A 17,639-nucleotide genomic window follows, 5' to 3' on the forward strand; every position below is an offset into this window, starting at 1 on the left:
ATTAAATTGTGTAATAGTTGCGTGCAGGTTATAGGTACAAATTTAAGCTTTTATCAGCTCGAGGCCTAATAAAAAATAGTTCGATAATATCAAAAACATACTCAAACCAAGTTTAGGTCAGAAGTAGGTAGGTACTTCTATAGTAGGTCAGAAGAACTTCTGAATTTTACAGGAAAATAAAGTTCAACATTCCTTATTATATATAATATTCTTCATCTGTTAGTTTTGTTTGATAAATTCAGATATAATAACATGATTTTGTTACTTCAAAAACACAACAATTAGCTGGCAGATAATCCATACTAATATTATAAATGCGAAAGTAACTCTGTCTGTCTGTCTGTTTCTCAATCACGCCTTAACTACTGAACCAATTTGCATGAAATTTGGTATAGAGATATTTTGATACCCGAGAAAGGACATAGGATAGGTTTTATCCCGGAAATCCTACGGGAACAGGTTTTTCTTTGAAAACGCGGGCGAAGCCGCGGGCGGAAAGCTAGTATATTATATATTAGAAATATCCTTCTTATAATTATTGTGCTTTTATTGCTCTAGGCTCTTTACTCGAAGTATAATATAGTAACATGGTTAACTTATTATCTATGTTTGGATTAAACGATGAGGTGTTAAACATGTTTCTTTTACTTTGATGGTGTAATATTTTGTTATATTACACTCATAATTTATATGGTAAATGTTTAAATTACAAACGACTTCTAAATGACAAACAAGATTTCTATTTATTTATTAAAATACATTCGAAATTGTCCTTATTTTTGAAAGTCCGTTTAAAACAGGTAGATTATATAAGTATTTTTACTTTTTTATAAAAATATATATTTCGCAATATGCATGTAGGTAAATAAGGTTTGAACTAGTTTTTATAATTAACATAATCTTTGATATAACAACATCGATAGTTTCATCGAAATCAATAAATACTTAACTATTTAGCATAAATTTTACTATGCGACACTTATGTAAGTTATATCTCTATTTTACATATTTTTGGACTAGACCTCTACTACTCTTTACACTTATATTGTTATATTACAATAACAATGTATTAAATTATAGGCTTGTATAATTTTATATCTGTGATTTAGGTAAAAAAATATATTCGGCAATTATATCTAGGGTAAAAATTGAAAGAGGTTGTTCTTTGGAGGATCGTTTATTTAAAGTAATCATTCTAAATATTACTTACTATTTACAAAACGAAAATATTGAATACACATTGTGTTCCTAAATTAATGACTTAGTTATCACCCTACGTTGCAGCCTCTCGATGAGCTAACGACAAGAAATATTTACAGAAGAGTAGACTAGCCAATGGTGAATGAGGTATTTTATTCAAAGTATTGAACTTCTGTTTACCAGCCGTGACCGTGTCCGTGACTGTAACCGTAACTCAAACTCAAACTCAAACTCAAACTCAAACATTTATTTATTCAATTAGACTTCTTAAAGAAGCACTTTTGAAACGTCATTACATATTTTAAAATTTACCACCGATTCGGAAAGCAGTATCTACGGAGAAGAACCGGCAAGAAACTCCATAGTTGCTCTTTTAAATCATGTCAGTTTTACAATTTTACAAAATACATATGTAACAACATATAAGTATTGTAATAACATGCCAAAGAACTGTCCTGTGGTTTTTACGCGACAACCCTCCATGGGTTTTTATCGTCCATATATTCCTGAATACTGTAGTACGCTCTCTGAACTAGTACATTTTTTATATAAGTTTTAAATTTAGAACTACTAAACTCTTTAATATTATGAGGAATTCTATTGTAAAAGCGTATACCTTGACCCATAAATGAATTTTTAACTTTAGCTAATCGGAAAAATGGCATTTCAATTCTATTTCTGTTCCTTGTGCCATAACAGTGTCTATCTCCTACACTTGTGTGTAAGTCGGCGTTTTTGTGTACATGCAAAATATTATTAAATATATACTGTGATGGTACAGTAAGGATACCAGTATTCTTAAAGAGATCTCTTAGTGAGTCCCGAGCACGTAAATTATATATAGAACGAATGGCTCTTTTCTGTAAGATAAATATAGTTTCTATATCTGCTGCCCTGCCCCATAGTAGAATTCCATAGGACATAATACTATGAAAGTAGCTGAAATAAACCAATCTAGCTGTATCTTCATCGGTGAGATGCCTTACCTTTCGGACTGCATATGCTGCTGAACTGAGCTTACCTGCAGCGGTGTTGACATGGGCTCCCCACTGTAGTTTCTCGTCCAATGTTAACCCAAGAAATACAGTCGATTCTGTAGGGTGTAATACCTCCCCGTTCAAGGTAATATTTCTGCTTAACTTTTTAACGTTTGGTAGTAAAAATTCAACACAAGTTGTTTTTTTGGCATTTAATAATAAATTATTAGCAGTAAACCAGTCGGATATGTGTAAAAGAGCACTGTTCACTTCGTCAACATTTGGGTCATGCCTATCCACATTAAATATTAATGAGGTATCATCTGCAAACAGAACTATTTCACACCTATCCTGTAAATAATAAGGTAGATCATTGATATATACCAAGAACAAGAAGGGTCCTAAAATAGATCCCTGTGGAACACCAATGTTAATTGACGCACCGCTAGAACGTTCTCCATTAACAACTACAGTTTGTATCCTATCATGCAGGTATGAGGCTATGAGGTTCTGAGCTTGTCCTTTAATCCCATAGTGATTAAGTTTACGCAATAAGGTACAATGTTCAACGCAGTCAAATGCCTTGGAGAGGTCACAAAATATCCCCAAAGCATTTTTTGAGTTTTCCCATGCCTTATATATATGTGTTAGTAGTGCAACTCCAGCATCTGTGGTTGAGCGCCCCTTTGTGAAACCAAACTGTTTGGTGTGCAGCAAATTATTAGATGCAAAGTGACTAGTCAATTGGTTTAATATTAACTTTTCGAATACCTTACTTAATGTTGGTAAAATCGAGATAGGTCTATAGTTGTTACAGTCTTCTTGATCGCCTTTCTTAAATAGAGGTATAACTTTACTAAGCTTTAATAAATTAGGAAACCCAGTTTGAAGCATGGCCATATCCGTGTCCGAGATTGTGAATGAGACCGTGGATGTTAATGCCATGGCCATGGCCATGTCCGTGGCTAACATGAGCTTTGTGATGCACAGTCTTCACTACTGGCACTGCGTAAGTCTTCACGACTGGAACTGGAACCTTAACCAATTTCACGATGGGCACTTCAACAATTTTTTCAACGGGAACTGGGTGGTCGACGGGCACTTCGACAACCCTTTCAAAAGGCACTTTCACGATCTTCTCCACTGGGTACGGCACGGGCCTGTCAACTTTCACGTGTTGAATCTTAACAACGGGAACTGGGACGTTTCTTACGACTGGGACTTGAACAGGGTAAGGTTGGGGGAATGGAACCTGAACGGTTTGGGGGTATGGCACTGGGTATGGCTGGGGAACTCTGTGTGTGACTTCACGGAATACTTGGTAGGGCTCCTCACGCACGCGATACTGAATAGGCGCTCCGTTGCTGTTGGCGAGTCCATGGATTTCGTCAATTACAGGAGCTTTAGGACCATTGGGGGATGATTGACCGTTGAAGCCTCCAGGTAAAGAACCGCCAGCGAGAACCGGTGGGGCGATAGGAGCTCCGATTAAACCAGGTCCAGACAAAGAGGGACCGGAAAAGGCAGCGCCTGCAGATAAACCAGGTCCTCCGAAACCGGGTCCTCCGAAACTGGGTCCACTGAATCCAGCTGATCCGACAGCAGCTTCAGTAAGGCCGGCTCCACCATATCCAAAGTTGTGTCCCGAGATTGATCCACCTCCAATCAAACCAGCTCCAGAGTAGCTGGCCGATGGCAGAGATCCAGCTGGGAATGAGCTGGGTGCGAAACTAGAGTAAGATGGAGCGTATGAACCCGGCGCTGATAGGCTGGCTAAGGGCGCTGGAGGATAAGCAGGGCCATGGTGGTCGTGGTGATCATGGCTGTGCAGGTCGTGGTGCTCCTGACTATGGAGATCATGGGAATGGTCGTTTCCATGGAGAATACCAGCGTAGGTGCTGCTTAGTAGGATAGCTAACGTCGTCAACTTTGTCTGGAAGTGAAATTAAAAATTTATTGTATTTGATAACCTAAATCTGTATATAAATATCATTGACCATATTATTGTTTTGATTACTTACAATAGTAGCCATTCTGATTAGCTAATCGCTGGCCACGCAAATGAAGTTGTTTCTTCAACAACTATCTATGCTCGTTTGTACGATTTTGGATATTTCCTTCAAACTTATATATCGGTGTCATCGAGCCGCAGGGACGACGTCGAAAGTGACGGAAGAGGCCAAAAATTCTCCTTCCTTTTCTAACCAGTATAATATTATGTATCGGAATTAATTCAAATGTAAGTTACTTAATACTTGTCCCACTGATCGCTACCGCTGCATCGTTATGAATATTTTCTACATTATTATTTATAATAAATTGTTCATACATTTTTCAATTTAGTTTGTTTACATCTAGCAACATAAAATGAGAATAAATACAAGGTGTCTAATAAATTTTCTTGTGTATATTTACTCTTTAGTCTTTACCAAACAACAATGAACACTATAATATTCCTTAAATAAATTAAGTTACAAAAAATAGAATGTAATAAAAAATAAATTGAATAATAAATCAAATATTCAACTTTTTTAGTCAAATAACATGGAATAGTTAATTCACTACTTTTATGATACAAAGCATGCAAAGTCTATTAATGTTCTCCGACTCAGTATAAATCATGTTTTTATATTGACTAAACAAGCACTAACACGTAAGAACAATTATTATTAAGCACTTAATAAACTGGATTAAGATATAGATATCAATACTGATTAAATGTAAATAAAACTTAAATACTATTATTTATACTCAATACACAAGATTGATAAAACCAATAAATAAAGAAGCGTTCATATTTTACGCTAAATTGAATGTTCAAATTGATTGATTCCTGCAGAAGCATCGTAATGATTATGTTCTCTTGTGAATTGTATGGAATGGCCGCGAAAACAACAGCTAAGCAGCGGGATCAGAAAGCGAAACACACGCAACTCTTATCTTAAACAATATATCATATCAAATTAGTTTTATTTATCGTTTTTCTCACCCCAAGAAGTGGAAGAAATTAATTTGTGGTCTTGCACTCTAACACACTTTGCACTTCTGTCATTTGTTTAAGGTTATTGGAGTGAAATTATACTATAAAAATTATATATTAATAGGCAATTTTGGAAGGTTTAAGCGATGAGCAAGAAAAATATTATGTAAAGGAAAATGTTTTTCACAAATATGTAAGTAAATATGTCGTTTTGCCTTTGCCTTTATTACTACTACACATTATATGCCTTTACATATATATATATATATGCCTTTACTATAGGTAATATATGCCTTTGATGTTTGTTATATGTTTGCTCTTTGATAATTCTATTAATGCTTTAAGCATAATGCAAAACCTCATTATATACAGGAATTCTAGACAACATTAAAAAAATCATTAATTTATTTACCTATGTAAATACAATACATGAATTGAGTATATGATATATTCCGATTATAGACTTTATTATTTATGTTGATGGATTCCTAGAATAAGATGATGATGATGATTGATTTTAACTTATAAGAAGGATTGAAAACATAAGAAAATTTCTGTAGGTTCTTATATTTAAATAATAATACAAAAAATAGTTTCAAAATTTTATTAAATAACGAGCTCAAAAACTTAACAATCTAGAATAAATCAACAGTTTGTATTGATATACAAAACAGCTAAATGCTTTTAATCTTATTATAACATGTAATATTTACAACTTACATAATAATTATAAATTTATTTTTAAAACTACGATTTATTTACAGAAATAACTATACTATAATGGCAGAAGTATATAATGGAAATTGTTAAAAGAAATCATATTGTCATAAAATACAAATAACATCTACCACGATCAACATCTTAAATAATGGACAGTAAATATAATTATGTGTCCTTCTCCTAATCACGTCCTGATTTTTACAAAAGCTCATGTTAAATAAATAGTAATGTTATACTCATAGTAAAATCAATAAAATATACAATATGTTTAAGCGACAGTATACTACATTTTAATAGAAAATAAGTTATTATTGATTATTGATTGAATCATGTGATAATTAACAAGAGTTACGTCTCTTCTATAGGGTTTTCCTCCTCGTCTATCACATCTAATTTGTCCTCCATTACAGGTGGTGGTTTTAATAGCGTTGAAACAGCAGTTTTTGTTTCTCCAACATCAGATGCATTTGCTTCATAAAGAGCTTCCGTCTTAAAATATCTGAGAGCCTTAGGCTTAGTTATACGCCTCTTTCGACTACTTTTATCAGAATGGTGAATTACCTTGCTACGTAACTTATGTGGGGGAGGTGGTTTTAACAAGGGGTAAGGCTGGTCTACTGAACTTTTTGGATACTTTCTTTGATAGGCATGGCGACCGTGTGTCAACGAACTGGTATGTCTATATCTATCACCCATTGTTCTTTGATTGGTAGAAAACATTTTTAGAGGCCGATCTTCATCAATATTAGTTTCAGTGTCTTCCTCTGATTCAGATAAATCAGTATTGTCTTGGCCGACTAAAGAAGTGTCCTCTTCGACCACAGCTCCTATTGGATGGCTATTTGATGGTTCTGCAATTGGAATATTTTCTGGTCCTTCCTCACTGCGTGAATATTTAATTCCTTGAAAAGGATAATGATTGTTACTAAAAATATCGAAATAAGAGCTAGGAATAGTCCCGATACTGGTGCTTAATCCAGTATTATCATTTTTCAAAAGAAGCTGTTGTATTTGTGGTATGTCAAACTTTATTGGTTTTGCGTATTGATCCCTTAAAGAACTTAATTGACTGTCATCTATGATTGGTTTTCCTTTAAGCATTTCAGCAACTAATTTCAAATCAATATTAAACGGATTAGCCACTTTGAAACCATTGATAGTAGATAACAAATTACTATTTTGGGACTCGGTTTCTTGCCTATTGTTGTTTATGTTATTTTGTTTACTAGCGATTAATTTATTCAATATATCGGTTGCTACATCAACATGATGGTTCTCAAGATTTTGACTTAATCTAACTGGAAGCGGATTGGGTAATGGATTTTGATCAAAGTTGTTATTTTGTAACCTAAATGAGTCAACATTTAAGTTATGTGTGAGACGAAGAGGTATATCATTAAATTTCATAAGGGTCGCTATATCGGATCCTGTTAGTGGCTTACGCTGTAAAATATTCTGTTGTATACTATCTGCAGATATAGAACTATCTTGATTACTAGAAGAGTGACTTCCATAGTTGTTTAGTTGTGACGAATCATCAACATATCGTTTATTCCCAGAAAATCCTCCAAATCCAAAAATAGCATCTGATGATTGCGACTTTCCTTGGAGAGAAACAGAATCCTTCTGTTTCAAACGTTCAGCAATAGACATGTATTCTTCTGGTTGAGATTTAATTCCAAATGAATAAACGTTGTTTTTATCTTTATAATAAGTCTCGCTCGTCGGTCGATTAGCTTGTTTTAAGTTTTGTTCAACTTGTTCTTTATTATAAGACGTTAAACTGTATTTATCGTTTAAATCCAAGCCATTGGACTTCATTTGAGCATTAGAGTTTTGAACAACATTCGAAACATCTATGGGCACAATATTTTTTATAGCACTATCATGATCAAAGGACTGCTTAGGTTTATTATCTACGTAGTTTTCCCTTGAAAAATATTGAGACGGAGAATTATAATCTGTTTGCAATGAGCCACTTGAATATTGATTAGAATTTTGATTTTCGTATTTGTTTCTAGATTTATCGTTGTTTGTATAATAGGACTCACCATTTGAATAAACATTGTTACCATATTGATGGTTTGCTGAAAGCCGATTAGCTTCTAGTTGTTGTTTTAAATTTTCATTAGCTTTTGCTGCGGCCCTTGCAAATTCTTCAGCTTCTAATTTTTCTGTACTGGATTTTGATATTTGATTATAATTATACGGCCTACTTGTGTCCATGTGGAAATTAACTTGACTCATTGTTCCACTATTGTCTGATTTTGTATTGTATAACTGATAGCCTGAGTAACTTCCCGTCGAAACATCTCCCCCATAGCTAGGCGACCTTCTTTCGTTGAGTTTCCACCCGTAATCACCGTGCGAATAACTAGGCGTTTGTCCAAATTGTTGATCTGCTTCCCTAACTTGCACTTTATAATTATTTTGTTGTTGGTTATCAGGATTGATGTAATTGTAATATACATTATTTGCTGCACTTATAGCACCGAAACGACGGCTATCTTGGCTAATATTGTCGTAGTTGTTATCTAATTTTGTGTCTTCTTGGTTATTATATCGGTAGTGTGTGTTTAGGGGATATTGTGACAGAGATAAATCTTGGCTAGACTTAGGCAGGGCCAAACCATTATTGTAATTAGAACCAGAACTCTGCCAATTATCTCTTATTTCTTCTGAATACGGAGAGGATACTGGAGATATAGTTGATGAAGGATAGTCATTTTGATATTGATTCTGTGAATTTGTTTGGTATCTTAAGTTGTTACCATATTCCATCTGCATTTTTTTATTTAACATATTTGAATCGTAATTTTGTAAGCTATTGCCAATTGTAGATACCCTGTTGCTATTGTAATCTACAGTGCCTGTTTGAGTATTTGTATAAGGAGATGATACGTATGGCTGCAAGTTAGGTGGGCTAGTTATGTACATAGGTGAGGCGCTAGAAACAAATGTATTCGTAGGTGTACCAATGTTATATTGATTACTCGGTGTGGATAAAAACGAAGGCGCTGGGGTACTATGTGGAGTATCTAAATTATAGCTATTAGCAGTATTATATTGATATGTATTTTGATTAGAATTATACATAGAGTTTAAAGACTTTTGTTCTTGCATATTTTGAAGGGGTTGATTATCGTAATTAGAAGCAGTCATGGTTGAATATGAATATTGGGGCTGTGGAGTAGCCGTGTATGAATAAACAGAAGCTTGCGTGGATAACTGTTGCTGTTGCTGATGTTGTTGCTGCTGTTGCTGCTGTTGTTGGAGGTATTGATTTTCCGCTCTCATCTGTTGCAAGAACTCCTCAGGTGGTAGGGAATACTGCATACCAGCATACTGGTTACTAGCCGCAGTACCTGTATCTTGAGAATTGTTACTATCCATTTGAGTTTCATCTCCTTGTGAACCTTGGAAGGGATTTTTGATACGATAAACTTTCCTTGTTCTGCCGCGGTCGCGGTTAAAATCGTAATTGTTTGCGTCATTTTGCATCTGGTATTGAACGTTCATGGAAGAAATTGATTGACTATTTGGGTCATGTATGTTTTTGCTATAGCCTGTAATCGTTTCGATGTGTCCATCATTGCCCACTTGTTGTACGCGCAGGATGTCTTGATTATTGAATCCATCTTGACAGTGCGTGTTGTGGACTACTAGAATTAGCACTAGTAACCGTATCTGAAACAGAAATAATAATAAAATACAGGATTAGCGAATTGTTTGGTAATACGCGCCGCTCTATCGCTTTACTGAAAGTTTTCGGTCTATTATATTTAGGACAAATTATTCTGTTTCTTGAAACAATATCTATATATTTTTTAAATGGTTAATATATTATAAGTAAATAAAAAATTGCGCATGAATAATTAAAGATTTACTTAAAAATATGCTGCGTATATATTTTATGTTATTGCTCTATCTATATTATAAAGAGGAAAGGTTTGTATGTATGTATGTATGGTTTTCACGCATAAACTACTATACCAATTTTGATGAAATTTGGCACAGATAATCACAGCTCAACAAAAAAACAATTTTTTTTTGTTGCCCTGGATATTTCTACAGATTTATATATTTCAAGTACCCAGTTTGCGAATGTAATCATTAAAATTATTTAATTGGCTCTAGTTTTTTTTTAATTTGGATTTTCATATATTAAATTTTCTTACGGCCCTTCAGAATACGGGTTACTAACAAGTGTTTATTTTTTTGGTGAATTACGTTTTCTGCACATTTATTCGCTCAGACATAACCCTATTTTATAAAACTGACTGTAGAATATCAGAATAATAAATGGTTTCTGTAAAAAAATCATTTTTATGAACAACAATGTTCAGTTTGTATTGAGTTGAAGAAACCCAGTAGCACTTGGTCAGCAAAGTAAATAGGTATACGAAATTCCCTTGATGTTTTTATTAATAGAATTAGACAAAGCAAATTCATTAGGAATAATTAATAAATATGAGAATTAAGGCCTTTGAGGGAATCTAGAAGTATAAGAAGAATACCCGACGGCCCTACAGGACGGGCGTGTCGAAAATTGATAAAAGATGAAAATTTTACAAAATTTTATAACTGATGCTGAATGTAAATTATGGAGAGATATAGTATTGGTTAATTTAAGGTAAATTTAAAACACCAAATTATAAAGTAATTGCACAACAGTTGTTAAAAAACTTCATTATTTTATGAGCAAATACGAGCATAAAGCTACACTTTGCCCACAGTCTCCTGGATAGATATCCAGTAAATCTGCGAAATTTATGTGAGAAACAGGAAGAACGCATCGAAAAAGAAGTAAAAATTATGGAATAAAGGTATCAGGGTATATGGGATCGTTACATGATGGCAGATTACTGATGGTCCATAACAAAACTATTGTCCTAAATTTAACTAAGAAGAGAAGCTTATAAAATCTATTTCCTTGTACTATTTCATAAGTTTTAATGATTTTTCTCTATTTGTATATCCATTTGAATTAATTAAATACTAAAACAAAACAATAAGTAAAACTTTGTAGTAAATAAATGATGTTAAACAAATATACCTTCTATTTCATGCTGCGTTTTAGAGTCTAATAAGAAAATTAAGATTAAAAAAAAACTAGAGCCAATCTACCAAAACCATTAATAGTTTTATATATAATATGCATTAAATTATTCTAAACCACTTTCACATCCAGGGCAACAAAATCATTGTTGACCAGTGATCTTTAGACCCTGAGAAAGAACATAGGCTACCTTTTAATGTATATGTACCACAGGCGAAGCCGGGGCGGACCGCTAGTGTTATATACGTATAGCCTATGGTATATAAATTATATACTTTAAAACAAATCGAAATTAAAATATATTACATATACCTTCTAATGAAAAACAATATATTTGACGAAATAAATTGTAGGTGGGCATTTATTTATAATCGTATAAAATTTAGTTGAGACACGATGAGGTAGAAATTTAAAAAATACAGATACCTATCTAAATCTTAGTAAGTACATAAATTGTATATCAATAGTAGCCCTGGGTTGGGTTATGCGTCGATAGGAAAGTCAAAGATAATATTTTTAAAAGATGTGTACTTTCATTTAATATTATTTTTGTCTGCTTACTCATTTACATCAGGGGATAAAGAATACTATGATAGGTTATGGCGATGTTAAAATACTGAAAAACCATCTCGACATCGCCCGACATACACGAGATTTGTATAATGTATATGTTATGTTAGTTTATGTTGTTGTGAACACTGCTAGAATGATCATCAAACTGCAAACATAACATTATGAATAAATAAGTAATTTGATTTGCATTTCCAATGAACTAAAAATATTAATTGAGTGAATATTCCTAATATATCAACTATCTTATCTACAATTAATGTATAAAACATACTAAGTGGCGGTCGATGCAAAATATTTAAGGATACAAACACTTTCTAGCCCACGGTTCGCTTGAAGCTTTCAATTCGTTATGCATACAAAGCGATTGTCCGGGGTTAAGGGGCAAAAGATAATTCCCACAGAACAACGTTGAAATTGAGATGGGTAATGAGTAAATGCATTTACTACTTCGAATAAAATCGCGCAAAGCTTTACATAAACTTCAACGGTAGGTATCGATATCATGAATGTCGATGTTTTCCTCTTTGTTATAAGACGTTTTTTTTAATAATTGTTCCTAGCATTAATTTCAAATAAAAAGTAAAGATGTAAAAATAACGTGTATATCGTTATTTTTACTCTCTTCTATCGTTATTGTTGATCTCCGTTATATGAATTAGCTATATTACTTAGAAAATTGTTCGAATGATTTAAGTGAAAAGAAAAAAATCATGACTTTTAGTGGTTCTTTAAATTAATTAAAAAGTTAGGACATATTATTGAACTTTATGCTTTCACTGAATGTAACCCCTACACTTTGAAGAAATCTTGAAGAGCTTTATTCTCTCTACTAATTATTTAATAGTATAATATAATAAAATATAATGGACGGATAAAACAGTTGTGTTTGTAAAGCAAAAATAAATCGAATAAATGAAAACAAATCACTAATCACACGCCGAAATATCCTTCAAAAGCTCGCATACTGGGAACCCCTTACATAATATATTCTTACAAGGTAACACAACTTATGTTTAATAATAATATTAGAAAGTGTTGACATTCTATTGAAGGGTATTAAACATTTAAATCAAAGCCAAAGGTCACGCGACAAGATCTGTGGGATGTATTTTCTCTGCCCTTACGTTGTGGCCTTTTAAAGAAGTTTCACTAGGAATTCATTGGGGAAAGCGTATAATGTCGCATCGACTACCTGTTTAGTGCCTTACGAGGAATTATGATGTTTCCGATAACATTGTACATACAGTACTTGACGTAATAGCTAATTGATTGCACATCTATCTCCCTTTCAGTGTTTATTTGATGTAGCTGAAATTATTTGTCAAGTTATAATATGCTCACATACAGTTATGAGTTATGACGCTTCATTTCGAACCGTAGCGTATTTTCGGCGCGGTGGTGGTGGTTATATCGTGGTTATGTTTATATTATTTTATTGACTTGTTTATAATGTTAAAAAAATAATTATTAAGGTGTAATTAATTGAGTTTTGAAAATATAATGGACGAACTGATTGAATTACAAAATGCACATTTTATTTCCTGACTACGAGATATGTCGTGCCTATCTTCAATTTCTTTTATTTTTTTTCGTATTTTGCTCAAGAGTTTTTATTTTTTTTAAAAGAAGCTATTTATTAAAACTAACATACTATTGCTTAATATAAAATTAACAGTAATATACAAAACTACGATGCAACGAGAAAATTATACAGTATAATATTATCAATCAATATTTATCGACTCATTTTAAGCTTTCTCTGAACGAGACCGATTCTTATGAGCAATTTTGTTAAAAATTGAACAAATTTATTGTTATGAACTTACTACTACTTATTTACTAAACTGTGGTTATGGTTATGCTCATATTTTGACATAAGAATTTAATGATTTAAAGTATGGTGTTACATATTTTTTTACAAATAAATGAAAATTTCATAATTCTTATTCTAATTCTCAAGTACGACTTATACCATAGTTAAATTTAATGTAAGTAGGTATCTTAAACGACAATATGTTATTAAAACTCTACATTTATAGCTCTCCCAAACATTAGATCTGCACTAGGATTTTCCTTTTCGTCACATTTAAAAATTATTCATTTACAACTCTTGTGGATGAGCCAAATAGTATTTTTAATAGCATTCCATATATTTAAAAAGTTGAAAATTTTCCTCAGTAAAGAGCACTCTGTCCATGACATATCCATTCCTATTAGCCAATATCAAAATGAAATACAATATTAGTGTTATGGCGGTGTGGTGTAAACGCACCTTTAGCCTAGTTTACTTTAAACATAAATTGATAACGAAATACATGGACTGCTATGTTGTGATGTTGCTCAGTTTTTCGTAATTTTACTAAACAGCACTAAATTATAACTTGAAAGTTGAAATAGAAGTCGGGATTTGAATTAGTTTGTGTGCTCTAAATAATAAAATAATAAAATATTACAGAGTAGAATTTAATGAATAGTGAACAATGTAAGGAAAATAATTCAATATAAACTATTTAGTGTTTAAAAGAGATTAAGCTAATCATTATGTAGATTACACATATAGTTATGTTATTAATAAAATTCAAAATAATAGTAATTCAACGAATAAGTCAATTTTTCTATAATCATAACGATTACAACATTCCTATAATGCCTACCCATAACACGATAATACGTATTAGGTATAATTAAAAAATAGGTACATTCATAGGAATACGTAAGTGACTAATTAAATAAATAAAAAGGCTTCATAAATTTAGAAAGTGGGAACTAGGAAGTCTTTTAAACGGAAACAAACCGTCCATAATTAATGAAAAAACGTCGCGCACTAATCACCTCTATAAACCAAAACAATGAACCGAATAGATACGTTTCACATGCCATTACACACAAGAATACTCTTAATTCCATTCATCTCAAGGTTAATTTAGCCAAGTATTTAATAATTACATAAGGCATTAAACTCACGCAAAACCCAAAGCGTAACAGACACGCGAACTTTCATACGAGAAGACATTGCACTCAATCAGATTCGCATCCCACGTCGTTCTTATTACTAATTGCCTTTTAATTAACGTTACGTCTTGTCGTTTATTTTTTGTTAATATGAAATCGAAACTTGATCAATGCAATTAGCATATCTGCTGAATTCGGTTTCATTTCATTCATTGTATACAATCTTGTGTGGAGATTTTTCACATCCGTGTTTTCATGTTTGTGTTTTGTCTTCTCTTCTGGAATACGTAATTGATCCAATACGGTAATATAAACATCTAAATAGAAGAGTAGTATAAGGAAAAAACAACAATAAATACACATAATAATAACGGCATATTTGGTTAAAAATACATACCTACATAAATTATAAAAACGTTCCCATAGAGAGTTCCTTATCATGTGTTCACTAAATACTCTTTATTACTATAATTTCGAAACTAATACCGTGCCTGATTCGTAAGGCGTACCTAATTTGGCCATGTGTCTTATTATATAATACTATATAGAAAGTGGAATACATTATATTCCGGCAACGGAAGAGATTAAATTGATTAATAAATACCTTATGAACAATGGACAGTTCCTTGGCGACAAAAGTGATGAATGTTATCCAAACAATACGGTAGTAACGTTTAACAAAACAGAGGAAATACCTATGTATTAAGTGCAATTAAGTTTTTGTGTTTTTAAGTGGCGTAGAATTTGATTTATCCTATTAATTAATGTTGTAGAACTAATCCATACTATAATATTATAAATGCGAAAGTAACTCTGTCTGTCTGTTACTCAATCACGCCTAAACTAGTGAACCAATTTTCATGAAATTTGGTATGGAGATATTTTGATACCCGAGAAAGGACATAGGCTATTTTTTATCCCGGGAAAATTACGCAATCCCGGAAATCCCACGGGAACGGGAACTATGCGGATTTTTCTTTGACTGCGCGAGCGAGGCCGCGGGCGGAAACCTAGTAGTACATAAATCTAGATTGCATATGTATAGTAGAATGTGAATATCAAGTATTTTGTCAAACGTTAAATACATATTATATTTTACTTTGGAAGAATTTGGCACTCGAGAAAATTTTTCCCAGTAGACTTGACATTGATTCCTAATTCAGTTTTTTTTAATTTACAAATGCCTTCGATTTTATTGCACTTTGTTACTTTCACAACTCGAACTTCGAAGCTTTCAGCGTTTCGTTAACTTTAGATTTTAAAAATTATACATTGCTTATTATTTATGCAAAAATATGGGTCCATTTATTAAATAGTTTTAATATTAAATGGCCATATAAATTCTATACCCACACAATAATTTTATTTAAATTTAAAAGACTAATATGTACCTAGAGCGTTTGCTCTATATAATGTTTATTGATAACATACCGTTTCGGCCGACTCCACCTACGTTTCTCAATATCTACAGATTAAGCATTTTTAAGATCAAGATATCGAACACAGTATCTCTTCGAAATAAACTTATGTATTCAGGAAATATTTATTAAAATACCCAATAATCTAAGAATTATAAATTAATTTTGTTTAAAGTTTCGGGTCTACATATACTCTAATTAAACTAAAAACTGAATTAAGAACCTAGAAAATTGTAAATTTGACTATCGTATGATTTTATTAAATCTTTTAAAAAATTAAATTAAAGCTTTTGAAATTATTTGTAGTTACAACATAATTTTTTTAAGAATTTTAAATACTCATCAACATTATCCAGATTTGTCAGATCTTCAAATATTTCAATAGGTATACGCCTTATAATACGAATATAACTATTAAAATAATATTTACGTTATGAAATTATGATTCACTAAGACTAATATCATTAAAATTACTATAACTAGGTATGTATTACATTTATAGTGCATACTGATACTGACAGCAACGATTTTAATTTTTAATTACTTGTAGAGACTGTTTCTCACTGAATATTTGTACATATGAGTCTTTTTTATTGTTTATTAAATAAATTTTAATCTTACGTGTTTATAAAATAAATAAACCATACATCATATTTGAAATAGACGGAAAGTCCCCAAGAATGTATGCCAACTTTTGAATATTATGTTCTGATGACTCAAATGACTTGCGATTATGATGTAAAGGCAATAAATCTAAAAGAATATTTTCTTCGTGTTGTTTTTCCGCGTTCATTCTATAATGTACATATTACGTGTTAAAAAGCGCGTTTATCGAGATAGGTTATTTTTTTTTTAATCTGGACAGTAAGTACCAGAGAAAAAACAAAATATTAAAATATCTAACTTGAGAACTCTAAGCATGAATTTTGAAGTTACGAAAACAGTGATAAAGTACTTTTTAAACTAGATTTGGATATTGTTTTCGACCATAAAATTACTTGCGAGTACTTCGAATTAAATCACAATATTCTTTAGAATTTTATTATTTAGAAAATTGTATGATATTAGATTAAATTGAAGATTACGATATCTCTAAATATTCATTTTAATTAGTGAGACCCTTAGTTAATAATTTCTTAATTAACCGGTTAATAGCGCGTTAAATATACACCTTCTTAGAGGATTGCTTCACTTATTTAGTATTTTTTAAAAGTATTATAACTTTTAAAATGTGTGCTTTCATAAACTGCTGACTTCTGTTTATTTAACTCTTTGACCCAGTATTGGCCTCTGACACGATATTACACCACTTCTTAAATTATTCATGTTATAAATGTATTATGAGGCTAGATCGATGTATATCAGCTCGTTATAAGTTTAAATGAGTTTAAATTGAATAATTACATATTTTAGTGATTGATTATGTTTTCTAACTAATAAAAATGTTACATTAATATTATTTTGACAAATGATTCAGTTATTTTTAGGACAACGTTTATTATAATCATAAAAATCATAGTTATGTTTAAGAATTAAGTATGTAAAGAATCACAAATAATTAAAACTTACCGTTTGCAATACGGCTCTCATTTTGTAACAATTTTAACACAAAATATCACAGTTCCTTGACAACCAATCACATATTTTAAACACACACACAATCCAGAATACCTAATGCAGTTAAGATATTACAACTAAAGGGTGGTTTTCAATGGTCGATCAGTGATGAAATGAAGTTCAAGGATAGTTAGAGATAGGTT

The 17,639-nt window shown here is 31.9% G+C and overlaps 2 protein-coding genes across 2 annotated transcripts; both read right to left on the reverse strand.

Annotated features, from left to right (window-relative positions):
• Positions 1–3,048: 3,048 nt before the first annotated feature.
• On the reverse strand, positions 3,049–4,329 carry LOC149907146 (uncharacterized). The gene is made up of 2 exons (XM_090103858.1): positions 4,199–4,329; positions 3,049–4,110 (listed from the first exon to the last, which is right to left on the reverse strand). The coding sequence occupies exons 1-2, from the start codon at positions 4,208–4,210 to the stop codon at positions 3,049–3,051; spliced, it is 1,074 nt and encodes a 357-aa protein (XP_089959984.1). The 5' UTR covers positions 4,211–4,329.
• Positions 4,330–5,747: 1,418 nt separating this feature from the next.
• On the reverse strand, positions 5,748–17,625 carry LOC149907147 (uncharacterized). Its single transcript, XM_090103525.1, has 2 exons — positions 17,449–17,625; positions 5,748–9,564 (listed from the first exon to the last, which is right to left on the reverse strand). The coding sequence occupies exons 1-2, from the start codon at positions 17,467–17,469 to the stop codon at positions 6,226–6,228; spliced, it is 3,360 nt and encodes a 1,119-aa protein (XP_089959651.1). The 5' UTR covers positions 17,470–17,625; the 3' UTR covers positions 5,748–6,225.
• Between the last annotated feature and the right edge of the window lie 14 nt (positions 17,626–17,639).

The sequence above is a fragment of the Colias eurytheme genome, chromosome 7 (assembly GCF_061535395.1).
Source record: "Colias eurytheme isolate Ceu_HAF_F1 chromosome 7, ilColEury1 Martin Lab GWU primary, whole genome shotgun sequence".
Classification (NCBI taxonomy): Eukaryota; Metazoa; Arthropoda; class Insecta; order Lepidoptera; family Pieridae; genus Colias; species Colias eurytheme.

Coding starts and splice junctions, on each gene's coding strand:
- LOC149907147 (XM_090103525.1), bottom strand. CDS start 17,469: ATGAGAGCCGTATTGCAAACG. Junction 9,565..17,448: donor TGAGAGCCGTATTGCAAACG/GTAAGTTTTAAT, acceptor TTTCTGTTTCAG/ATACGGTTACTAGTGCTAAT.